We start from the raw sequence: 18,517 nt of genomic DNA, 5'->3' as shown, positions 1-18,517 counted from the left end.
GGAATACTTAATGATGATATCTCAAAAAAGAAAATTGTTAAGCAAGCTTAAAAATTTTTCTCTGGAACAAAATTGTGAACGAAGGTAATTATCTCTTCATTTGACGAATATCTTTGCAGTCCACTGTTTGGACTGTATTTTTGTTTCCAGCAAAGTAATCAGCGCCAAAATTCGGATTTTTTGTGCCTGATCTGCGCTAAAAGAATGATACTCCATTTTTTCATTATCACAAAAACACTCACATCAACTCACTCAAACAAATATTATAAGACAACTGCCCGTAGTGAATAGACTAAAACTTAGGTAAACTACTGTCAACAGATGCGAAATAGATGTGACTTGCTTTTATTTATGAGTGCTGCCATCTTCAAGTTGAGGTCAGAAAATTTCAAGCCACCCTGATATATATATTACATGGTTTGTGTCTAACCCATGAACATTTACTTTCATCAGCTCTCAGCTCTCTTCCTTTGTTTTCTTCCAGACATAAACACACCTTTATTCATAAATCATACTTGATGGCCAATGGGTAATTTCGAACATACTTATAAAGATATCTCAATAATTTTTTTTTTCCCATAACAACTTGTCTGAAAGGTTACTACATATAGAAGCTTTCCTTTACCAAAATAAAGCTTAACTTGGTACTATATAATCAAAGTAATATTATCAAGAAAATGTCTTAATGTTAATTATAATTTATTGTATGATACAAATAGTATTAAATGTCATAATATAAAAATTTGGTTACGAATATCAGTATACAAGGTGGATCTAATCATCGTTAGACCTGAAATACAAGTCTTCTATTTGAAAGAACATTCAAGGATGGCGTCTAACAAATTCACCGGAGTCCGGAAGTATAGAGAAGCGCAATTAAGATTATTTGATGATGCAAATCAAATATGTGAAGTATATATAAATGGAGAATAGTAGAAATGATTAAGAAAAATCAAAATAGTCTAAATGATTTAGTATCAAAGGGTGTTAATGCAAATACAATCATGGGGATTCAATATATTTCGAAGAATTCAAAACTGTAGGAGACCGTAGAACAAGAGCAAAGAAAGATTGTGTAGATAGTAGGGTTTTCAATTTCCTCATAAGACTAGGGAAGTTTGCTTGCATAAAGCATCGAATGCACAAGATGTGGTAAGAGAGGCCACAATGCAAGAGTATTCAGGTGTCTAAAAGAAAACTCTATTTCGATCAGTAACTGTATTCAAAAATTTGAACTCAATAAATTACCCATCAATGCATTGAATGTCCATGGAAATTACTTCAAAAATAGCTACATATGAGAGTGGAGCAATTGTATCTTTCACTGGATCAATAGTTCAAAGCAAATATCGATTCTAACCCAAATAAAAGAGTATCGTTTAGAATATATCTTTAACTTAAATTATTTATTTATTTATATATGAAGGAAGAGAGATTGTTGCCTATTATTAATATATAACTTCCCTATAAATAACTTTATAAATGTATATTATATTCTGTAAATTTATGCAAGAAAAAATATATTGTAAGTTAGAGAACATCAAACTTAAATTGCTCAAATCTTATTGATGATATTCATCATACTAAAGACCCTCTCAGCATCACAATTGACAATTGGAGTATTTTTTATGCCAGGTTTTTACTTGTTGAGAGTTCCTTTAGTTTTGTGTAGCCAGGGTCCTTTTGAAGCACTTCTTTTAACTTGGTCTTGAATGGTTCTTCCTTCAAATCTTGAGTCAGATTTTCTACTATGGTTAGGCTGGTAAGAAGAGGCAATCTTTCCTCAAATGCAGTTATTGCCCAAGGTATTTGACGAAATTTTCCTGCATAAATACGACTTCTTCTCTTAAGGAATCAATATTAATTACTTCTTTTGCTCTTCTGATTGCTACCAAATCTTCATCAAGGCTGTTTAAATATTCTCTGAACACGTTGAAGTGATGGTACTCCACTTCTTTTAACCAAGTTCCCTATCTTTTTATAATTGGTAATAGAGGGAGGGGAATTTTGTACGAAGCAGTAATTACTCTCGTTCTTCTTCCAGAATTCAAAAACATCTTATTCGCATTGAAAATAAGTTCATTCATTGGAGGAAACTTTTGTTGAACTATATCTGCAACTTTATGTAATTTATGAGCAATACATGTAATGTTAATCAGTTCCGGGAATTTTTTTCGAAGATCTTCTCCTGCTTGAGACAATACGAGGTGGCATCAGTGATGAAAACTTTAAGTCTACACGGGGCAAAATCTTTTCCCAATAACTTATGAACTGAGCTTATGACGATGTTCTTTACATTGTTTGCATTTGCAATCTCAATATGAATCAAGTCAATAAGGTAAGGTCTTCCACAGAAATGTCCGTCCAGAGGACCAATCATAATTGCATTCATTGACCTTCCTTGAAGTTCTCTTGTCTCATCTAGTGCAACGAAGATATCCTTTTCTTCCACCTCTTATTTATTCGATTCAAAACTCCTTGACATACTTCCCCAACTAAGTTGTTAACAACCCCTTGACCTGAAGAAATTTTTCCAGTATATTTTTTAATACACTTGCAGAAATTGGGAGGATCCAGAACATAAAAAAATATGTTACACGACACAAATAACGGTGCTACGCCCAAATTGAATGATGAACCGTTTAATTTTCCTTCGTTTCCTTTAATGTTGTGTTTATTGAAGACTTTTAAGTTGTTTATGTGATATGAGGTTTTGGAGTGGCGGATTACTTGCCATAAAGAACAAGATGGGCACGAAAAACCGCAAAAACGGCAAGATATACTTTTATTATCCAAATCATAATTCCACACATCAATTCCTCCTTTGTTAGAAACCAATGAAAAAAGGCACGTTTTCTTCAGCATGTCGTACTTAATTTGTGAAAATATTGAATAACAAAATGTACAATATTAGGAAAATAAGTACCATTGTGACTTTTTTAGACTTCGATGTCATGTAACTACTTCGGCACTCTAGAAAGATCAATCATTTACCATATCCATAGATTTCAATACAAGGCACTTATACGTAAACCTTAGACTAATGAGAGTAATTAACTTAAATCTTACGCTTTACCACACGAGGCAAATTCAGACATGCATGTAAGAATTTTATATGAGTTGACCAACCACATAAACCATCATAAATCGAAACCTCTCACCTAGAATCTGTTTCTTCCAAAACTGAAAAATCCTGGCAACGACTCGAGAACTCATCCATCGAAATTGCTGATTTACTGTCTGAAGAACATATTTGTTTATAAGATGACCGCCATTTGAATTTGCAGACTATTTAATGAGTGGATCCGGAGTAAATCTCGTATGTTAATATCAACTTCATTGATTCACTTCAAATTGAAATCAATAAAACTGGTATTCACATACGATATTTACTACAGATCCACTCATTAAATCGTCTTCAAATTCAAATGGCAGTCATTCTAAAAAAACAAATAAAAGAATCGCTTAAACCAGAACGCCTACCAGCCAAGACTATTCTAGATGAATTTTGGGCTTAGCTCTTCAATTTTGAACATCTCTTATTACACATACTAAATGATAAGTTTTTACAATTTTTACACCTGTAATGATAGTCTTCTCGACTTAATAAACACAAATCCTTAAATGGCCAAAACACTTTTAACAGAACACTTTTTCATTTGGATGTAATCCTTTATCCACATTCATTGAGTTCAGTCTGATTCATCATGCTTAGAGTTTAAGTCTATGATAAAATTAATAGAGTACCATAGGTCTGGTAGTATCAAACAGCATAACAATACATGGAAACTATATTTATTACTGAAAGCACAAAATGATATCGTAAACTCCTGAAGAGTCGAAAAACCAAAAAAAAAAAAAAAAAAAAAAAAAAAACAGTTAAAGTCAGTGGATCTCATCTCCATAATAGAAGAATCCTTCATTGTACAGATGTCCTCCACTTCAAGATCTGTAATAATTACTTCTGACCTTGTGAATAATCCTATCCATGTTCAAGAATATATAAATTCCTTCTGATCTTCCACGGAATCATCGTATACTTCTACATATATGATCTATGGTGTTCCATAAAACGACAGAATAATCGACTGGAAGATCCAGTGAGGGACAGGGAAAGTTCTCATCCACCATCCACTGCTCCTTCATCGGAGTTTTTGAGTCTTATTCTCCTTAAGTCCACTCTGCTTCGTCTCCTACTCCAAGAACTCTATTTCATTGATAAGTGTTCTTGATGTATATAACGCTGAAATAACTCATCTAAATCCCATCGATATCAATTCAATTTATTAGGTGGAGTTTGAGGTGTATTGTCTTTATGAATAATTATATAACCTGGACATTTTAAGCCTCATCCCTAATGAGTGATTTCTTTAATAGTTGTGATTCTCTTTTGTGATTGGAAAAAAGTGAAGATGATTCTGGACGCGCCTGTCTTTTTTTTTTATAGTTTTGTCTGGAAGGGATATTCTATTCTGCCATTGAATATATATATCTTATATCAAATCATACTATGTTTATATTATTGAAGCAAAGAGTCATACAAAGAAAAATAAATGGAAAATACAGTGAGGAACCAAGAAATTTTTCATTCTCCACCCACAAATCCTTGATTGTAACTCTAGTGTTCAATCCTCCTATAGTTAACTCCCCTTTTACTTCTACTATAAGTAAACTCTTTCCTTGATGAGAGTCCTTTATGCCTGTAGCGCACAAATCACCAATAAATTGTCTTTATCACAAATATCTATTCCATTTATAAGTTTGAATTCTTGCTGTACTGCAAATATGGACAATTATCCATCGTAAACACTTCAAGCCTCACTTCCTATTTCATTAGTACTAGTAAGACTATTTTTCGTTTGGAAAACTAGTGGAAGATTATTTTAAACTCTCAAAGATAATATGCCCCTCTTTTCTCCATATTTAGTCTGAAATGCGTTATTCATTTATGCTGTCATTTTACCTTCGCCTAATCATCTTAATAAACTTACTTCCTCTTTTACAATCAATGAAGGGTTATCATCTTCATCAAGAGAATAATTTTCTGTAAGATTTAAGTCATTATCAGATATTCAAAAGAGAGTTGTTTTCTTAGTGGATGAAGTTATTACTGCTAAAAGAGTTGTGTTGTTTTTTTTGGAGGAAAATGGACAGGATAAGAAGGATGTCAAACAACAAAATCTCTGCTGGTGCTCATGTAAAAAAAACCTCAAAAATTATTAAACTATTTTTTCATTAATAAAATTTAGACTTAAATAAATTATTATTTATTTATTTATATTGTTTTATTAAACAAAGGCAATGAAACAAATCTTCTTAATTTCATGTTACATAGAAGATTGATTGTTCTCATAAATCAATTATTGTTAAATTCTAAAAACAAGGATAGGAAATATTATCTCCATCCTGCGACGTGAAAAAAAGCAAGAGGCTTCCATGAGTCTACAATTCCGTGGTGACTCATACTATCAATTGAATGACTTTATTAAAATTGTGATCTTTGTCAGCAAGAATGTTGTCTCTCAAACATACAATAATTTTTATAAAAATTTTATCTCAGGTGTGAGATTTACGCTCACAATTTATTTTAACAATATTTTATCCCTATTTGTCATTTTCCGCAGACTCTCTTCATCTTTTAATCTTTTCTCCTAAATTTAAGCTAGAAAATTATCAATTTTTTGTTATGCTAAAGTTATGCTACTTATAATTGTTCTTTTTTCTAATTTAAAAAATAAAAAATTGCTCTTTTTCAATATGTTGTAATGTTCAACTTTTTCCTTCAATTATTATATAGATATATATTTTTTTTAATGATCTATATTACTTTTAGAATGACTGGCAATTAACAAGTGAACAAGTTAATGAGTTTAAAGAAGTATTTAAGCTATTCGACAAAGATGAAGATGGTGTTTTAACTTTTTCTGAATTAAATATTGTCATGAAAAGCTTGGGGCAAAGACCAAAGGGTGAGTTTAAGATTGAAGTTTTTAACATAGTGTAAATATTCAATTATCGTATTATCATCATATTACCTTCAAATAATATATAAGGGCTTAAGAATGCCCTACGTTTAGTCTAAACATATCTGTTGTCATAATAAAAATTCCTAATTTTTGCTAAAGACTCCATTGTATATCCCCAAGTTTCCACCTAACTTTCTTTTATAAATACACATTAAGTATTATATTTTTAATTGATGGTATTATGATAGTTTAAGTTAATTATTTCCCTTTCTATTAAAATAATTTAGTCATCAAATATTCATAAAGTTATCTTTGATATAATTGAATACTATTAACAAAACAAGATAATGATGTAATAGTAAATTACTAAATAAATTTTTTGAGTTCCCAAATTTTCATTGGCAATATAAGATATCAACATAATATAAGACATGATTATTTAATTACTATAAAATTATTAATAAAAAATCAGAAATATTTTTTTTAAGTGGTGGAATTCGAAGTATTATTTCTTTCTATATCAATGTATAATAGATGTAAATTATTTTACGTTCTTATATCAAGTTCTATTTTCTTATGATAATATCTACAAATATTATTATCTATTCTACTTAACTGAATAGTATATTTTAATCTACATATTCAATAAAACCTCGAAAATTTAGCTTGGGGAGTAGTTACTGCTTTTTATTTTGCATAACTGCCATCAAAGAAATCACTTGATCTCCCTCAGATTTTTATAGCATCATCCACTTATTATGTATTTAGCAATAAGTGTCAAATTCTAATCTTTTCTAAACTTTTTTTTATTCATATTACCATTGAATGTATAGGAGTAGCTTCTTCAGAGACTCAGTTCAATAGGCTACTATCGTTACGTGGATGCACTAATTATAATGCTTTCTTCGTCAATTGTAATTTTATGCGGAGTAAAAATGTTCATTCTGATTACTACATCTATGCCTAAGATGACTTCTTCGCTAACAATAAAATAAACTCTTAAAGTTATTTTGTTTCATTCAGTATCTACAAAGACATTGCATTTACTGTTAACGATACTACCGTGAATAAACATCTGTAGAGCTGTATAAAATATGACTGGTCAATGTTAAAAACAAAACAAAAACGAAAGATGACAGTTTTGGATTCGTAGCTCAAAGATAAATCCGATTATTGTGTTCAATTCATTTGTACAAAATTTCACATGTAATTGTTCCTCTGTGTTATTAATCAAGGCATTATAAAATTAAATTCAAGTAAAGTTTAAGGCTTAAAAACGAACATAACTTGATTAATAATTGGGTAGATTGAGCTATAAAAATTCAATTTGTTTTCTTTAAATTATTTTCAATAATTATTTCAATTAAAAAATTCATAAATGTATTTTTTTGACAGAAGAGGAACTGCTAAAAATGGTACGAGATGTATCCGAAGATCCTATATATGACACAATAGAATTCAATGAATTTTTACAAATGATGTCAAAGCAACAAAAATATGGACTAGATGAAGAATCAATAAAAGAAGCGTTCAAGTAGTATAACTTTAACTAAGTTTATTTTTTTGAATTTTATTAAAAATGAATAAGATAATATATGTTTTTAATTGTAAATTCTACACATATTTTAAAGAGGATTTTTTTTTTCAAAACGGGTGGATACTTTTTTTAAATTAATGTTTAAAATTAAAAAGTTACATCATAATATCAATTAATAAGGATTAAATATTTGAAGTAAAATGAATTACTGGGAAGAAAAGTTCTAGCAGTAAGTTCAAGCTATTTTATGGGAATGCCAAATTTGGTAATCTATTTTACCTCAGAAAAGTCTTATCATTTTATAAAATTTGATTTTTTGTTACTGGAAATATGTAAATGATAATATAAAATGTAATAAGATATTACATTTTTGTATGAATATATGACAGATTAATAACTAGGAAAGGAAAATGGTTGTTATTCATCTTATTTTTTTAAATTTATTTTAATTCCTTTTACACCTGATGTAGGGAAGTATAATTTTCTAAGTATCTTTTTTCCTTATTTTTATTCATCTGCCATAATTCACAAGAACCCCTCCTTGTAATTTTATGGGACTTTTACTGCAAACAAACCAAACCACAGTAGGTTTTTTTTCATTTAATAGCTTAAATCAGAAAGATCTGTAATGGATAAAGTGATATAACTCTTTCAAGAGAACAAAAAACTACGAAAGAATTAAGGTCATATGTGCAAATTCAATTTTTTGCTGATACCGGCAGTATTTAAATAAAGAACAATTGTTGTTTCTTGACGAGGTTGAGGAGACACAAACTATTTAACAGTGGAGAGATCCAGGACGACCGAGAGAAGTGAGGAGAAGGAAAGGCGTGGAGGAATAATACAAAGGTTTGTTTAAAGGAAACACGAATACATTACACCACCCCCCAAGCACCCAATCCATGCTGGTGCTTCAATAGGTTTCGCTCCATGAATAGAAGCTTATTGATCTGCTCCATCCATAACCAGGTGCGGACAAACCATTTGCTCTTGTATGAATAAAATTTATCTCCATAGACGTGCGTGCCGTGCTCTCAGCACGCGCACCGTAGAAAGGAAAACACTACTCCTCATAGAGGTTTTAGGAACGTCAGCACACTACCCGTTCCTGGGAGACATATCGTTGACCCTTATAGAGGTTTTAGGGACACGAGCACCCTGCTCGTCCCTGGGAGACATATTGTCCACCCTTATAGAGGTTTTAGGAACACGAGCACACTGCTTGTCCCTTGGAGACATATCGATCTCACTCGATGTACCCTCATCCAACTGTGGATGATCCAGAGGATAAACCATTGCACATTCATAACCCAATGAGGGAACGAGAGAGTAGAAACAACAGAGAACCAGAACTTCATTGAATTAAATTCACTTTGAATGATGTGATCCCTGACACAGACACACACTTCACTTCTTGTAAGTGACCATGGTTCTCTTCCTTCCTCCACGAGGCCCAAACTGAGGCACATCCCGTATTGCTCAGCCTTCCGTAGACTAACGAGCGTTCTCCCGGTCGACGAAAAAGGGCTACCCAACTCCAGCAGAGCTAGCTTCACCGACGATCCCACAGTAGGGAGGTCACATGATCCTGATCCCATCCTCGTCGCCAATGTTGCGTCTTGATGAAGGTGATGAGGTTCCAATTATTTATAAGGAAGAGAGATCCAGGACGACCGAGAGAAGTGAGGATAAGGAAAGGCGTGGAGGAATAATACAAAGGTTTGTTTATGGGAACATCTATATTATTAGTTAAACTAAACAAAACCTACTCTGATAAATTCATAAAATACACGACTATTTATACTTAAAACGAGGTAAAAAACTGTACTTTACACATATATATACAAGAAAATAAGAGAAGAGAACAGGGGGGGGGGAGGAAGGAAACACAAATGAATTACAAAAATATACCACATCAGTCAGCAGAATAGATAAATGTATTTATTTCAATTACATCATTCAGTTGAAAAAATTCTTGAGTATTCTGGGGACAAATAACTCTGAATTGAGAATGTAGTTCTTCCACATGTACATCATAATTTGTTCCCAGAGACTTTGAAGTCGTTAATGTTGTGTTGTCAATTTAGGTAGGCATTTGACTCCACATGCCTACAGATTCTGTAATCCAGAGAGTTAAGATATGGGCACTAAGGGGGGACGGGGTCAAAAGTTCTTGGGCTGAAAGGACATGCTCGTGGTCAACCAAGACTGTACCTTCTTTGCGGTGTCGACTGGCGTCCCATCTTATTGGAAGAAGTATAAAAGTTCTTGGTGGTCTTCAAGACCTATGATTCTACCCTTGTGTCCAAAATCTCCACATCTCTAGGGCCAGTCTGACTGTACCCTTCCAGAACCACAATAGCGGTATTTTGTCACAATTGACTACTAGTTTGTTCTGGGTGCTGGGTGGTTGAGACCTTCCTTAGGTAAAATTCCAGCTTGATGAAGTACATCACCCTATCATTCTGCTTTTCATTCCAAGCTTCTTGCAGTTGTTTAGTTAGAAGAACCATTTCAACATGTCTAAGAGACATACTACTAGCCCTTTTCACAGCCCGGAACACTGTGGGCATTGACACATTTAGTTACTCGAACTTTATTGTTTATTATAATTGTTGTAATTCTTTGGACCTCAGGTATTTGTAATATTATTAATTTCATGTTTGAGATTCGCAAAAAGCAAAGAAGCAAGCTACCAAGAGTCCTTATTTCTTCGCCAAATCACGAACGGATTTACTAAATTAGTTCATTGTTGTCATATGGGACTCAGAGACAGTAAGTGCATTTCTATATAGTGTTGGAGGGTACTAGATATTCCCCTCCTTCACCAAGGACTTTCGTGTGATGAAGATGAAAAATACCAAACTGAACCCTCATCTATTGTAATGCCATTTCTGACTCCAAGATTACTAGGACACTAGTTTTCTTCCTTTCATAATACGAGGGATTTACCAACGAATATATACAATATATATTTACGATAGCTTTATAATGAAGCACGCTGAGGGTTTCGAGGAAGAGTTATCACTATCAGCATAAGCAAACGGAAATATGGGAATATATCATATAATTGAGTTGATATTTTTAAAAAGAAAATAAACTGATATTATACTATAAGAATATCGTAGATGATTGGGATCCAGAGTGGCCAGCTTTTGCTTGTTTTTGTGTTATAAAAAAATCTTGTCATCCTGTATTTCTTGTGCAAATCTATGTATAATATCAATAAAACTTTAAAGACTTAATATTTCATCTTAATTTATATTGTTTTCATATTTTGACTTCAAAAAGTAAAAAGACTTCAGCTCATAAACCAAAGTAATTCATTACCTTCAAATTTGATATTCAAATTTACACATATGATTAAACTGAATCTAATAATTGAATATCCAATAAAATTATTTTATAGAGGCTTTTGAATAGCCTATATATGATTTAAAAGGATAGTGTAAGCTTTTTATATTTATAAACTTCAGAAATGAGTTTAATAACTTCCGATTTTTTGTTATGGACTTTGATAATACAATTTCAAAATATATAATATATTTGAAACTTCTTGTTGGTTGTATTTGATAGTTATTGTATATTAATAAATATATTTTATTTTTGAATATTATTATTTATAACAATACATAATTACTGCATAGTTTATATTTATGAACCAAAAAATGAGCTTAATTTTCAAAGCAAATAACTGAAACTCCTTTTTGAACGCAATTCAAATCCAGTTTTTCCTTCAGTTAAGATAAAGTCGAAAGACCATCATCATGGTCTAAAAGAGTTTCAGACATAGGAGCAAAATAATGAGTTATTATTCCCCATTGTGCTTCTAACTATCAATAAAATCCCAACTATCAATTCATGAAATTAATATATTATATTATTTAGCAGGTTATATTATTTTTAAAATTGAAAAGTATAATTTACATTGTGAATCTCGCCTACATATGTTAAAAATAATAGATTGGTAATCCTACGATGACAAAATGGACAATTTTGCTTACGTTTTTATACCTGAAACTGCAGAGGCTACACTCATTGCGTGAAGTAGAGATCCGGGGCTATTCTGTATTTAATATAACATAGTTTGGTTAAGGGTATAGGGTAACATATTATTGTAACAAAATCTTCCCATTTTTATATAGCATTAATAGAAATTTGGATTGTATCAGGATTTGGACATTGTCTACGTTATTTCCTTATTATACAATTTTTTGAATCATTCATAACTACGTTTATGGACTAACATCTTTTGTTTGGGTTGAATGAGACGTGAAGAGACCACTTCAGTGTTGCTATAGCAAGTTGAGTAGAAAAACATAATTTATATTATTAAATACCACAATTCCTTCGTATCTCTTAAAATGAGTCAATTATGATCACCGTGTTTCCTTGAAGTGGTCTACTCGCTCCCATTCTCCGCCAATATTCTTGATCTTTGTTTCTGGTACCAGTCTTCCCATGGAATTTGATTAATGGTGTACTCAAAGTATCCCTTACAGACTATATATTAAGCATAGTATGCTTAGCTCGAGATACATTTCATCGTATAATGTTTTAATATGCATATATTCATAATAGATCCAGTAAATAGTGATGCATGAGATATTCAAGCTAAAAAAACTTAATGAAAATAGCATAAGTAGTAAACTAAAACCAATTAAGAAATAAATAAAAATTGACAAAAGTCGATATATTGATTAAATTATATATTTATTATCAATGGAGATTGAGGAGTTGTAGATCATGAACATAGTATGCGAGTTATTCATGAGACGATTCTCTCAAATGGCGATACATGTATGATGTGAGTATCTTGCAATAAAGGAATTTGATGAAAATGATCCAGTAATAATTCCATTGAGTTTTAAGTTTGTCTTCAGTAAGGGATAAGACTAATAAGTACATTAAGAATGAGAGAGATAATGAATCTGAAAATATAACAAAAACTAAAGAATAAATTATTTTTGATACTCATACAATGCAGCGAGTTCTTACCAGGAAACACTAAACGGGTTGAGGTATATTGATACTTGATACTTTAATTTGAGCTCTTCAAAAAGGAAGTTAAGAGTTCTCATTAATCTTCATTAAGGTACAAGTCAACCCATGATATGTCTCCCCTTATACTCAACAACTCAATTTGCGTCTTCCGGACCTTCTATGAGGATCTCCTGAAAGTAAAATCTATTTCACATCATATTAACAAACAATAACTAAACAGTCCATCTAGCGGACAAAAAAACTGTGCAACATGAGATTTTTCAGCTGTTCATCACGTGGGTCCTCGTTTTAGTAGAATTGTTATAATTCTGCAAAACTGTAGGAAAAGGGAAAATTCGTTAGAGAGACGATCACTTTTGTACGTTTTGATATTGTTTTCCGAGTATTTTCTAACAACCAAGCCCTGAACGACAGTTGATGCACTGCAAGAATATCTTCCCTATTATTCTAAGAAGATTTAATAAACGTTGATACAGTTTTGAAGATAGAAGGTCGACAACTTCCAAAAGTTGGACTCTGTAATAATTTCAGAGATATTCCAACGACTAGGCATTCTCCAACATGATATTGAGTTAATTGAAATAAATTAATCTTAATCCTTTCATACTTCAAATACACTAAAAAGACTTATAATTATCTTAAATAAATTCCATATCTATATATTCAAATCCACGGAGCATACCCAAGTGTTGACCCAAAGAAACAAATAATAAACAAACATCTTACACAGCATTTGAAATAAGACCCCCTTTGAGACCACTCAGGCAATTGTTCTTAGTAATTCGTAAATCCAGATACAACTTAACTTATAACTGCAAAAATCAGGGCCTGTATTTTTGATCAGACCAAAATACGGAAACTCTTCAGATATAATCTCCAAAGATAAAATCATAACCAGATAGAGGAATTCGATGAAAGATATTTCTAACTTGATCACCCATCTCAAGAGAGCAGATTCGATTCCTTTTTTGCGAAGGAGATTGCAACATCGAAGGTATCTATTCATGATGAGTATGGAGTTTAAATATTCCAGAATGTGCTTAATTTAAATTTGTACGAAGCATTTTATTATTTCGTGATATTTATTATCATCATTTATTAGGAAGTATGACATTACATTGAAATAGTGAATATTATTAAGATAATTTATTACAGTATTGTATCGTATGTTTATAACAGTCAGTTTAATAATTATGGGTAATTAAAAAGAAAATACAACTAAAAAACAATTATATTCATTATAAATTTTAATAGAAGTTATAAGAAGAAATCAGAAAAATTGAAAATGACAATTGATACGATATGGAAGTTATGTCTGGTTTAAATATGGTAGTTCTACCGTATAGTGATATATATATGTATATTGACGTTTACCAAACGTTGATCCATTCTATAGGAATTGGTTATACGAATGGATACTGAAAAGTATCTAAAAGCCTTATTCCGGTTGATGAACAAAAGAGGAAATCTAAACATTTTAATTTGGCATAATTAAACCCGAAATTGTAGATTTAAAAATTCGTTATAAGTATGTGAGTTTTTTTTTCTGAGACCATTTTTTGGAAACAATGTTCCTCAGCATATCTACAACGACTACAAACCCAAAATAAATGGAGAGATCACGTCGATGAACGAAAAGTGAACGACATCGTCCTCCTTTTTGAGAATAATATGCATTGTGAAGAGTGGCCTTCATCTCGTATGGTCGAAAAGATAATAGTTCGAAATCACAATTTTGATACTTTGTAGCTGATGACAAGTTAATGCAAAAAATTTGTCTACATATTGAAAATATATTTAGCGTCGTATCTCTTATGATCAGCTAGGTTATGTACTTAATCCTATATCCTCTATCTTTTTTATTATTATTTTACATTTATAATTGTACTTTGCGTTTCGCTTGTATAGTTGTAGTTGTTGGATTAAGTATCTTTTCATTAGGGTGTATTTTTCGAAAATATTCATTAATTATTGGAAACAAAATTGGTTTGCTATTATTACTAGAATTTGTCCAATTATTGGGAGTTCGTGCATTAACACGTCCTATATTTCTGGAATACATAGTTTAGAACGTATAAATATATTTTTTTTAGGAAATACAAGAATATTAGTGGGTTTATATAAACATTTTAAACTATATATTAATCTAAAAAAAGTTCTAAAATACAATTTAGTATTATATCAAATATATCATACTCTAATAAACATAAAAAAGGATAATTCAGATCATGTTAAGTAAAATATTGTATATATCGTTTGCAGGATCTTTGACAAAGACAATGATGGTTATATTTCGGTTGATGAACTCAGAAATATAATGCAGAGTCTTGGTGAAAAAATGGCTCAACCTGAACTAGATGAAATGGTTCAAGTAGCGGATTTAGACGATGATGGATTAATAAATTACGAAGGTATGATATCCATTGACTTAAATATCTTCTTTCTTTTTTTTATTTCGTGTAGATTTTGTCCATGTTCTTTGTAGTGAAGGAAAATCTAATAGCGGGAAAAAAAGAATGAAAATGAAGAAAACTTTCTAACATCATTGAAAGGTAAATATATAAACTAAGTATAAACAAAGGTTTACTGAATTCCAGACTAAAAAAACATTCAAGATGAATTCAGCAAAAATAACCAAACCATAATATCAAATTAATAAATAAATTCCAGATAATTACTTAAAAAATATTTTGGAGGGACCATATATGAGAGTCAAAAGTAATCTAACACAAGAGTTGAAAACATCAAGTACAATCAAAGAAAAGTAAATATTTCGTAATTAAACATATAAAGTTATCCCATTATGAATATAATTTTAGGTATTTTCATTGCGAGTAAATGGACAGCCAGAATAAAAATATAAAGGTCCAATTTATGTAATAAGCTACATAAAAAAATTGTATTAATTTTTGTACCATATAATCAAATAATTACTGAACTTAGATAATTAAATAAGCATATTTAAATAGAATGAAGTAGACATTACAAATTTATTCTAAGCAACTTTTAAAATTTTTGAATTTTGTTAATATAAATATTAAATTGTCAACAATATTAAAAACCTATTCGCTATGTCTTTGGCTACGTATCTTTTTATACAAAAGTTGCAACGACCTTGCCTGCCCGTTTGCAAGGGCTTAAAAAAAAGTTTTGTCACAAAAATTGAAGGTCAAAATGGTCAAATGAAATCTGTTTCCATAAAAATAAAAGACATTGCAAACATTGAACTCGATATCATGAAAAAATATAAACTTACTGCAGTCAACACCATTAAGAGGCTTGATGAATTTTTTTTTGAAGATTGGATAGTGAGATTTTATGAAGTTATTAATTCCTACCTAGAAACTTAACCCGGATGATAGTGAGGCTGAAAAAAAGTTTATAAGCTTCAAGTATGTTTGGAGATCATCAAACTATACCTGTGAGGTTATTGGAGACCCGTCGAATATGCTTCAAATTATTCCGTGTAGATGGAAGCTTGGTTAACTTAAGGTTTTATGGAGTCCGCCAGCAGTGAACAAAATGCTTCCATTTTGGTCATTCCAGTATTAAATACTTTCGAAATGGGTTTTTGATTTTTGAATATAGATGTATTCTCATCCAAAAAGCTGTTCTTCTTCGAGAAAAAGAGTTATCTGGAGCTATAATCGATAAAAATGAATCATCCTGAAATAGGCATATTTCTACACCAACAAATAAAAATGCTAATAATCCTAATGAAAGAGTTACTATATCTTTAGAAATACTCAAGGAGGTTGACAGCGACTGTGTTAGGGCTGTTGATGAATAAGGTGAGGGTTAGGTATCTTACACTTTAGATGTTCTCATTGAATCACCTGATAAATCAGCTTAAGTTCAAGATAACGAAAATGTGACTCAAGATGAGTATGAAAGGGAATTATTATTTCAAAGTAGCATCAAGGAGAAGGAACAACATATTTCAATTAATACAGGAAGTAAGTCCCTAAGTAAGAATTTGGTTTCTCCACGTGTAAGAAAATTCAGTACGAGTTTACCTCAGGAAATAGGAAATAATAAAGAAAAGGAAGTTGCAATATTAAAAGATCGACCAAAAGGCAGAATCAAAAATCATATTTCATCAAGAAAACCTACTGGTGATATTTCTGAAGAAAATATTATTGTGTATCTGCCTGCAATACAAAAATACTTGCTTTAGAATCTCAAATAGCAAGAGAAGTTAATGATCAACCCCAAAAAGTTATTCAAAAAATCATGATCATAGATATCCTTCCTCCTAGTAACAAAAAAATAAAAATAATAATAAGACAGTGTCAATTTTCTCATTTTATGTTAACTCTCTACAAAGTCTCAAACGGAAATTTAATCTATCCCGTTTATTGAAGTGCTTAGATATCCCTGACATAATTGTATTGTGGGATACGTGATGTAATTTAGAAAATAATTTTGTTTTCCCAGACTATTATGCATCTTTTTAACCTTATAGTGACTTAGTGAATCCGAAAAGAGGAGTCACTATTTTGATAAAAAATATAATGTCTCCAAATGTAAAATTTCGGTGCAAAGGCAGAAACCTCATAATAGCAACATGCAAATTTTTGGACACTGAAATTGATATTATATGAGTATATTGTCCACATAATGATAATTCGGAAATTTTTGTTCCAAACTCTTTTCCATAATATCAAGCAGGGATTTTAATGTCAAGCTTCAAGTCAGTAGAGATTCAGCAACGCATACGCAAAACTCTCAACCTAGAGCTACTAAAGCTGTTAACTCAATTATTGCATCCTATGGTTTTCTTGACGCTGGAGCCAAGCTGCAAATTACATCATACTTTCTCCTCCTTAGAACTGTTTTTGAGGCCATTATCATCCCGTATATATATTTTTCTGTTCAAAGGTTCCTTAAATGGGTCATTGAAGTCATACAGGGTGATAGAAACATAACAATCTGACCATAAAGGCATTTTTGTCCAAATTGAAACTTCTTCAAAGGAAGACATTAAAAATAAAGCAATCATGGAAGCTAAGGTATATGCTATTATATATATATAAATTATATAATATATAAAAATATTCAATTATATAAATATAATTGAATGCACCAAAGCAAATATAAACAATAAAGTAGACATTTTTTTCTGAGTTTGAGGAAATGATTAAAAAAATATGCCGAAAAGCTAGAGTCAGAAGATTACAATAATTAATTAGACGTCTAAATACTTTGGAGAACATTGGTAATGAAAAAATGTCTATAAAAGAAAGAAAGAAAAAACAAACTTGATCTTATGTGAAGAGAAAAATACTTTTTATTAAGAGTAAGGCTAAACTTAACAGCTTGAGTGCTCAAGATTTCAAGTTGTACAACAAAATATTTTTTTAAACCAAGGAAAATATATCAATATTTGAAACGGATGGCAAAATTTCTGAAAATCCAAACAGTATATGTAATGAAATTGAAAATTTTTATTGGAAATTGTATGCTTGTTTTGATTATGGAAAAATGAGTAAATGCTGTCGATGTGAAATTAATAATACAAACTTTTGCTTTAAACTATATTAGTGCTCTCTCAATGTGTCTGAAGAAGATAACAATGTCATTGAATGTTATATTAGTTTTGAAGAATTCAAAGCAATTTTCTCCAATTCTTCTTTTTTGTAATGAAAAGATTATGTTAACTGGATATTTACCTAGTTTTGCATCTGACAGATGTATTGTTGTAACTCCAAAAAAGATCCTTGATATTAAGATAACCTGCGTCCTTTAACAATGGAAAATGCAATATACATCATCTTCTCCTACGTTCTTGCTAATACGTTTATTATAGTTTAAAAAAAATCGTGCATACTGTCCAAAATGGTTTCGTTCAAGGCAAAATAAAGGGCAATATGCCTTTTACTATACAAACCCTATTAGAATCTGAAAAAAATGTCTCACTAATGGCAATTTATTTCGCTAAAGCATTGGATACCCTATCTCACAAATATATAATCCAGAGCCTTTACAGGAAGGGTTTTGCGGACTATAT

At 30.9% G+C, this 18,517-nt stretch overlaps 2 protein-coding genes across 46 annotated transcripts in view; one reads left to right on the top strand and one right to left on the bottom strand.

Moving 5' to 3' along the window:
• LOC121126926 (uncharacterized) overlaps window positions 1-18,517 on the top strand; it is a 66,614-nt gene that overhangs the window by 25,274 nt on the left and 22,823 nt on the right. For 13 of the 39 annotated variants that reach the window (XR_005867332.2, XR_011782456.1, XR_011782454.1 and 10 more), the window contains 6 exons: window positions 5,834-5,969; window positions 7,362-7,500; window positions 14,770-14,918; window positions 14,971-15,059; window positions 15,178-15,271; window positions 15,327-15,478. Coding sequence is in view for 9 of the 39 variants with exons in the window: in XM_040722300.2 (XP_040578234.1) it covers window positions 5,834-5,969; window positions 7,362-7,500; window positions 14,770-14,918; window positions 14,971-15,047 (501 nt within the window). In the remaining 30 variants the exon portion in view is untranslated. Of the gene's footprint in view, window positions 1-5,833; window positions 5,970-7,361; window positions 7,501-14,769; window positions 14,919-14,970; window positions 15,060-15,177; window positions 15,272-15,326; window positions 15,580-18,517 lie in introns of those variants that run through there. The other 26 variants (XR_011782450.1, XR_011782448.1, XR_011782447.1 and 23 more) reach the window with 4 other exon arrangements.
• LOC121126924 (uncharacterized) overlaps window positions 12,200-18,517 on the bottom strand; it is a 113,348-nt gene continuing 107,030 nt past the window's right edge. For 6 of the 7 annotated variants that reach the window (XM_071891977.1, XM_071891982.1, XM_071891978.1 and 3 more), the window contains 4 exons: window positions 15,927-16,148; window positions 15,764-15,874; window positions 12,502-15,003; window positions 12,200-12,434 (listed from right to left, as the gene is read on the bottom strand). In XM_071891977.1, coding sequence (XP_071748078.1) covers window positions 16,045-16,148 — 104 coding nt within the window. In that variant the 3' untranslated portion in view covers window positions 12,200-12,434; window positions 12,502-15,003; window positions 15,764-15,874; window positions 15,927-16,044. The remainder of the gene's footprint in view (window positions 12,435-12,501; window positions 15,004-15,763; window positions 15,875-15,926; window positions 16,149-18,517) is intronic. The other variant, XM_071891980.1, reaches the window with a different exon arrangement.

This window comes from Lepeophtheirus salmonis, chromosome 12 (genome assembly GCF_016086655.4).
Source record: "Lepeophtheirus salmonis chromosome 12, UVic_Lsal_1.4, whole genome shotgun sequence".
NCBI lineage: Eukaryota > Metazoa > Arthropoda > Copepoda > Siphonostomatoida > Caligidae > Lepeophtheirus > Lepeophtheirus salmonis.
This window is presented reverse-complemented; position numbering and strand designations above follow the sequence as displayed.